General features: G+C 50.5%; 1 protein-coding gene across 1 annotated transcript in view; it reads right to left on the reverse strand.

Moving 5' to 3' along the window:
• Nucleotides 1-6,980, reverse strand: part of IDO2 (indoleamine 2,3-dioxygenase 2) — a 7,703-nt gene extending 723 nt beyond the window's left edge. Inside the window, exons 1-9 of the mRNA XM_005429249.1 lie at nt 6,879-6,980; nt 6,560-6,655; nt 5,924-6,043; nt 5,637-5,755; nt 5,040-5,054; nt 4,053-4,152; nt 3,751-3,868; nt 3,598-3,649; nt 1,602-1,750 (exon numbers count right to left, since the gene is read on the reverse strand). Of these exons, the coding sequence (XP_005429306.1) occupies nt 1,602-1,750; nt 3,598-3,649; nt 3,751-3,868; nt 4,053-4,152; nt 5,040-5,054; nt 5,637-5,755; nt 5,924-6,043; nt 6,560-6,655; nt 6,879-6,980 (871 nt within the window). The remainder of the gene's footprint in view (nt 1-1,601; nt 1,751-3,597; nt 3,650-3,750; nt 3,869-4,052; nt 4,153-5,039; nt 5,055-5,636; nt 5,756-5,923; nt 6,044-6,559; nt 6,656-6,878) is intronic.
• Between the last annotated feature and the right edge of the window lie 206 nt (nt 6,981-7,186).

Consider the following 7,186-nt stretch of genomic DNA (forward strand, 5'->3'; position numbering starts at 1 on the left):
CTTGCTCACAACTGCTCACACTGCACTCATCTCTGATTCTCTCGTGCCTGTCCCATGACAGTCCCACACACACACCTGGCCCTGACAGGCCAAGGGAACAAAACCTCCTCACTTTGGGTAACCAATCTCCGTATTGCATTCTACTTTAGCACAGCAAGCAAGATAAGAATTGTGTTTTCCTTCTTCTCTGCTTGTCTCACAGCTTCTCTCTGTTCAGAGGGCGTGTGAATACCACCGAGCTCTGGTGCTGGCACAGTCTGCACAGCCTCCTCTGCCCTGCCTCCAATTAAGTGAGAAAGAAAACCCATATTAGGTCAGTGCTCCATTAGAGCTGGTTCTAACCCTAAAAGGCAGGGTTTAGCCCTGCTCCCAGCCTTTTAGTTTTCTTCTTCTTCTTCTTCTTTTTTTTTTTTTTTTTTCTAATTGGCGGTAAATATTTCTGCTGTGGGTTGGACTAAAGTGGAGCTTCATGAATGAATGGCCTCTCACTGGCAGGATGCCTGCATGCTCTGCTCCCTCATCTCTTGGGCCCATAGAGAACCTCAGCAAAAAGCTGACATGCAAGAAACCAAATGGGTGCTTTTGTGAATTTATCGTGGTGAAGAAGCACCTGCCAGAGGCACATTTGTAACCTTCCTCCCTGGGACTGGGTAGAGCCTGGTGGACATGAGATGGGCACATGTCCTCCTGCCTGCCAGAGCTGGCACACTCATGGGAATCACTCTGGCTCATCTCTTCCCCGGCCCCTCATCTGCTTTGGAGAAGGAAAAGTGTCACCATCATATTTCCTGAAAAATCCCTTTGCCAGGATTTCTTCTCCTGGGAAGCTGAGAAGCCTCAGAGAAAAAATGAAAACAATAATTATCTGATTGCTTCTCCTGTGTTTTGCTGCTTTGGAATGTGGGCTGGAGATTGTTTACCAACTGTTGCATGTTTGATTGATTCCATGTGAATTGTTTTTAATTAATGACCAATCACCATCCAGCTGTGTCAGGACTCTGGAAGCAGTCATGAGTTTTTATTATTCATTCTTGTTAAGCCTTCTGTCTGTATCCTTTCTCTATTCTTTAGTATTGTTATAGTATAGCATTCTATAATACAATATTGTGGTGGTGTTCACAGGGGTCCCAGGACGAGGGAAGAGATGAGAATCTTGACTCCATGTTTCAGAAGTCTGATTTATTATTTTGTGCTATATATTATATTAAAAGAAAATTATATATTAAAACTATACTAAAGAGTAGAAGAAAGGATTTCATCAGAAGGCTAGCAAGGAAAGGAATGGAATGATAACAAAATCTTGTGACTGCTCACAGCCTCAACACAGGTGGCTGTTATTGGCCATCAAGTAAAAACAATTTCACATGCTGGGTAAACAATTTTCCAAATCACATTTCAAAGCAGCAAAACATGGAGAAGCTGAAACTTCCCAGCTTCTCAGGAGAAAACATCCTAACGAAAGGATTTTTCATAAAATCTGTCTGTGACATAATATAATATCATAAAATAACAAATTAGCCTTCTAAGAACATGGAGTCAGATTTATCTTCTCTCCCCTCATCGGGGTTGCTGCAAATTGGACAGAACAGCTGGTGGCTCACCGCAGTCCTGGCGGTGGCAGATGCCCAGGAGCTCATCGAAGGCGTGCAGGACCGTGCTCTGCGCCGCGCTGCCCCCCGAGAACGCCAGCGCCTCCGGGGACACCCCCTCGTAGATGAGCCCGTGGGCCATGGCAGGGTTGTCCTTCCAGCTGGGCAGGAGACACGGCAGTCAGGCAGCGGCCATGGGGCTGGGGACAGGGCCCTGTGAGAAGGGACCTTGGGCTGGCAAGATTGAGCAAAACTTTTCTGGCCCAGCCCAGGGATCTCCTGCCCCAGCCCATGGATCTCCTCCTCCAACACAGCCATGTCAGCTTTCCTCAAACAGGAGATAAACTCGGAAATCAGATTCTGTGCCAAAGCACACAGTGAGCCCATGGGGGTAAGGAGAAATCTTTATTTTCTGGGCCTTTTCCTTAATTTTTTTTCTGGGCCCTGTGAGAAGGGACCTTGGGCTGGCAAGATTGAGCAAAACTTTCCTGACCCAGCCCATGGATCTCCTCTTCCTCAAACAGGAGATAAACTCGGAAATCAGATTCTGTGCCAAAGCACACAGTGAGCCCATGGGGGTAAGGAGAAATCTTTATTTTCTGGGCCTTTTCCTTAATTTTTTTTCTGGGCCCTGTGAGAAGGGACCTTGGGCTGGCAAGATTGAGCAAAACTTTCCTGACCCAGCCCATGGATCTCCTCTTCCTCAAACAGGAGATAAACTTGGAAATCAGATTCTGTGTCAAAGCACACAGTGAGGCCAGGGGGGTAAGGAGAAATCCGTGATTTTCCTTTGCCAGAGGAGTGTTCTCTGGGATCTTCATGCCCTGGTGAGCACCCTGTGGCATGATGCTGGGACACATTGCCCTGCCTGGCTGCACCTCCTGCTCCAGCTCAGGAAGGTTTCTGCAAGCAGAGAGGGGAGGGAGCACTTTTCTGGGCAACAGTGGCACTTTACATCAATTCCTTGAATGTCAGTGGCCATTGAGTGCTGAAATGGAGAAATGCTCACACCCAAATGAAGACAGGAGTTAGCATTTCAGGGAGGTAAAGTGCCTGGCACAAAAATATCTGTTGACTTTTAGCAGAATGCACCATTCCATGAAGCTTTGGGTGCTGGCTGCAGTTGGGCTACAGGAACAGATTTTACACAAAGTGCAGAGAAAATAGATTCATTATCAAATACCAGAATATTTTTAGTTCTCCCAGGATTGTATTTATAGTAACCTCTACTAGCGGGAAGTTCTTAGAAGCAGAAGGGAATTTAAAAGGCATGTTTTCCCAAGCTGATGACCATCGAGACAAGGTCAGCTTGGATAAAAAATGAGACAAACTTAATCACGATGCATGGAGCCTTTTGCTTGGGAATGCTGAGATATGATGGAGAGAAATAAAAATAGAATCCCCCTGAGAAGCCTGAGACCTAGTGTCTGCAGATGCTGCAGCCCCACAGGGTGCTGGGGGATGGTGAAGGCTCCATGCTGGGCTCCTGGGCTGTGGTTCTGCCTTGCCCAAAGAGCATTTTCAGTATTTGGGGGGAATTTTCTATTTTTTGAACTGACAGAATTGCAACAGAGCAGCAGCAAGAGGATTGTTACAGATGTTTGCTTAACACGCAGTGGGAAGAGCCTCTGCTCAGCTCTGCAGCTTTGTGTACACCGTGTGGAAGGAAAGAGAAATTCCTCTTCTCCTGTCAAAACTGTTCGGCCAAGAGCAGGAAAGATTCATTTGTGCACAATTGTGGCTGTAGGGGCTGTCAGGGCTGAGCTGAAGCGTGGGATGGAGAGAAGCTGGAGGGAGGTAGACCCTAGCCCTTGGCCACAGTCCATGCCCAATCCAGTGCCAAGGAATTCCTGAGGGACAGGATCATGATGCTCTAGGGAGAGCAATGCTGGTCCCTACCCTGTCCTGGGGAACTCCCTATCCCACCTGGGCTGCCCCTTCCCTGCACATCCCCAGCTCCCCCCAGCCCTGTGGCTCTGAAGGGAAACTGAGAGAAAGATCCACTCACCCAGAGAGAAAGATGCGTATCACAGAGTAGAATACTTCTGGATCCACATAGTCTAGGAGAGAGTCAATCAGACCAGATCAGATCAGAGGTGATGGGCAGCTGCCGCAGGGGGTGTCATGAGCTGCAGCATGCACAGGCACCAGCTGCTCTCACCGTGCATCCTCCTCAGTGCCTCCCTCATGGCCTCGATGGCCCCTGCCAGCTCCTCCAGGGCTCTGTGCAGGGACTCCTCATCCCCCTGGAGGGTGGCACCAAGGGCCCGGGGGATTGCCTGTGGGAGGAGGAGGGACAGCACCAGGTCACAAAGGGGGAGGATGTCTGTGGACAGCGGCTCTGGACATTTGCTGCCACCCATGGCAGGGCCCTCCCCTCCCCCCCCTGGGGCAGGAACACTTTGTGGGTGCACCTCAGGCACTTTAGAGTGCAGGTAGGACCCAACACAGGGTGGTACCCACCTTAATGCCAGGCACAGCTGCCTTCTCCACAAGCAGGGTGACAAGGATGAAGCCCCGCAGGCTCTCTCCCCCAGGCAGTGCGATGATCGGGTCCAGGTTCCTGCAAAAAGGGCCAAGAACAGGGATTGGGTGGGGAGTGGTGGCTCAGGATTTCCTTACACGCTGTGGGACCCTTGGAACAAAACCATCCCAGACTCCAGAGCCTCTTATCAGAGGAGCTGGCACAGAGTGAAAGGGGAGGGTGGTGTTTGCAGGGTCCCCAGGATGGAGGACTTGAGAATCTGACTCCCTGTTCTTAGAAGACTAATTTATTATTTTATGTACTTATATTATATTAAAGAATGCTATACTAAAACTATACTAAAGAATAGAGAAAGGATACAGACAGAAGGCTTAACAAGATGCTAATGAAAAACCTGTGACTTATTATACAATGCTATACTAAAACTATACTAAAGAATCAAGAAAGGATGCTTACAGAAGGCTTAACAAGATACTAATTAAAAACTCCTGACTGTCCAGAGTCCTGACACAGCTGGACAGTGATTGGTCATTAAGTCAAAACAATTCACATGAAACTAATCAAACATGCACCTCTTGGATAAACAATCTCCAACCACATTCCAAAGCAGCAAAACACAGGAGAAGCAATTAGATAATTATTGTTTTCATTTTTCTCTGAGGCTTCTCAGCTTCTCAGGAGACAAAATCCTGGGGAAGGGATTTTTTCAGAAAATGTGACAGTGACAGGGGAGCAGGACTGCTCTGGTTTAGGGGCCGTGCCACCCTCCCCGTGCCCTCCCCATGGTCTGTGCAGGCAGAGCAGCCAGCAGCTCTGCTGCAGCCCCTTTGCTGCCATCACAGTGGCACTTGTGTGACAAATACAACACACATCAAGAGAGCTTCAGCCCAAGCAGTGCTACAGAGCTGAGCCAATCCAAACAATGACCAACACTGTTAGAAAAGAAATGAGCAGTAATTACTTACTCCATTTCCAGAGGCCTGAAGGCATTGCAGTTATGGCCAACCGAATGCACAAGAAAAGGAGAGAGAGAGAGAGAGAGAGAGAGATTACAAATTGTTCTAGTAACAATTGTTCTAGTAGCCTTGGCTCTGCACAGGAGAGCTCTTCATCCACTTTCCCTCTTTTCCTCCCTCTGGGCATGGAGGGAGCTTGGTGACCTCAGCGTGTGACTCATGTGTGCAAAGAGAAAATCTGGGCAGAATCGGGGCAGGGAGGGTTTGGGGGGACCTTGGGATCTGTGCTGGGCACAGAAGGTGTTTTCCATTGCTCTGAGACTGTCTGCTGTGGAAAGTAGATTTAATACCCAGCAGAGGAATGACTTTCTCATTTGATGGAGCTCAAATGGCCCCATGGTCTGCAGGGAATAGAGGAGCTGTTCCCAGGTGCTGCTCCCAGAGACACCCACATCCCCACAGAGTTCCTGTGTCCACACCCATGAGGCTGAGCCCAGCAAAGGTGGGATTCAAGGGGTTTTGGCAGAACAGGAGCAGTCTGAGAACAGTCTGTCCCCGACACCTGGTGGAAGAACCGTGCTCAGCCCTCTGGCATTTGCTGTTTACCCATTGGGATCCTTCCTCCTCCAGTTGGCCAACACAAAGTCTGCATGGCTGAGGATGGGCGGGAGGCCCAGGGCCTGGGAGACCTCCCAGAAGGGGACAGCGAGGTTTCGGGGCAGGACCTGAGTGTCACAAAGCACAGGGGAAGGTGGGGATGTGGTCAGGCTGCAGGAAGGTGGCAGCAGCTCCTGCTGCAGCCACAGGAAAGGGGGATTTGCTCCCCTGGGGTAAGTGCTAAGGGAGCAGCAACAGCTCCCAGAGCAGGTGAACCTGCTTTACCTTGCCTTTACCTGCACGGTGCCCTCCTCACCCTCCTGCCAGACGTAGCCCATGGTGATGAAGCTGAGCACCAGGTGTGCCAAGTGCAGCTCCTCACGTCCTCGCAGCTGCTGGGGGCTCAGCTGTGGCATCTGCCAGGGAAACCCTTGGGAGCAAGGAGCAGAGCCAGCAATGCCAAGGCCCCTGTGGTGGAGGGGCTGCCCTGCCAGCTGGGGGGAACCCTCCTGGTGCTTCTCTTTATGCCTCCCTTCCCACCTGTTCTGCAGGGTTTGCTCCTGCTGCACTGTTACTGCTTTGTGAGCAGGGACAGTCATCCATGGGGTTTTCCTCCTCCTGGTGCTAGGATGCCCATGGGGCAGCTGATCCCAAAAGGGTCAAGTCTGACTGGGAGCTGGCATCAGGGAGCATGGCTGGGATGGGACATGGCTCTTGTGACACCTACAGGGGCCCTGCTCCAGCCCTTGCTGCCTGCTGAGTGCTTGGATCTGCTGCAGGAGCTATTTCTGTGCCAAAGTTAAGGCTCTGCTGTCGCCTGGTGTCAGTCCTGGCTCTGCACACATCTGGGCTGCTTTGGCAGGTTTTACAGACACTGCTGTGTCAGACCAAGGTTTCAGAGAGCTCTGGGGGCAGGAAGGAGAAGGCCATACCTGGTGCACTCGTGAGCGGAGCTGATGGTTTGTGATCAGCTGGGGCAGCTCACGGGCAATGTCCATCCAGGGGCTGTAGGGTGCTGGCAGCTCTGTCTTGGTGGAGAGAGGCAGAGGGAGGGCTGTGAACGTGCCCAGGCTCCCAGCTATTCTAGCAGCTTTTTTGAGTTAGGTTTAATAAGTTTTCAGAGGCTTATAACACACTTAAAATAACTTAGCTACTTTTAAAAACATAAAAACTAACAAAATAGGTTTTGGTACAGTGTTAAAAATAAAAAAGTTTTACAAAAAGCAAAATAACAAACAAAAAAACTCCTACCAGAGGATCGGGAAGCAAGAAGCCAAACTCCTCGGAGATGTGAAAGCTGCTCAGTGCCAGAGGCAGCAGCGGGGGCTCCTCGGTGTCAACGCTGCCCTCCATGGCTGGACCTGCCTGCCAGGGCTGCTCTGGCCTGGCCACCCCGCTGGCAGAATGTGCTGAGCCAGCACCTGGTGCTGGGGGTCAGGCCTGGCTGCCCAATGGCCAGAGGGTCTGAGCAAACACGGCTAAAGGTTGCTGATAAGGCTTTGTCTGCAGCAAACATTAAACTCTGTCCCCGTGGATGGGAAAGCCTCCAGCCATGTCTC

The sequence above is a fragment of the Geospiza fortis genome, unplaced genomic scaffold, assembly GCF_000277835.1.
Source record: "Geospiza fortis unplaced genomic scaffold, GeoFor_1.0 scaffold417, whole genome shotgun sequence".
Classification (NCBI taxonomy): domain Eukaryota; kingdom Metazoa; phylum Chordata; class Aves; order Passeriformes; family Thraupidae; genus Geospiza; species Geospiza fortis.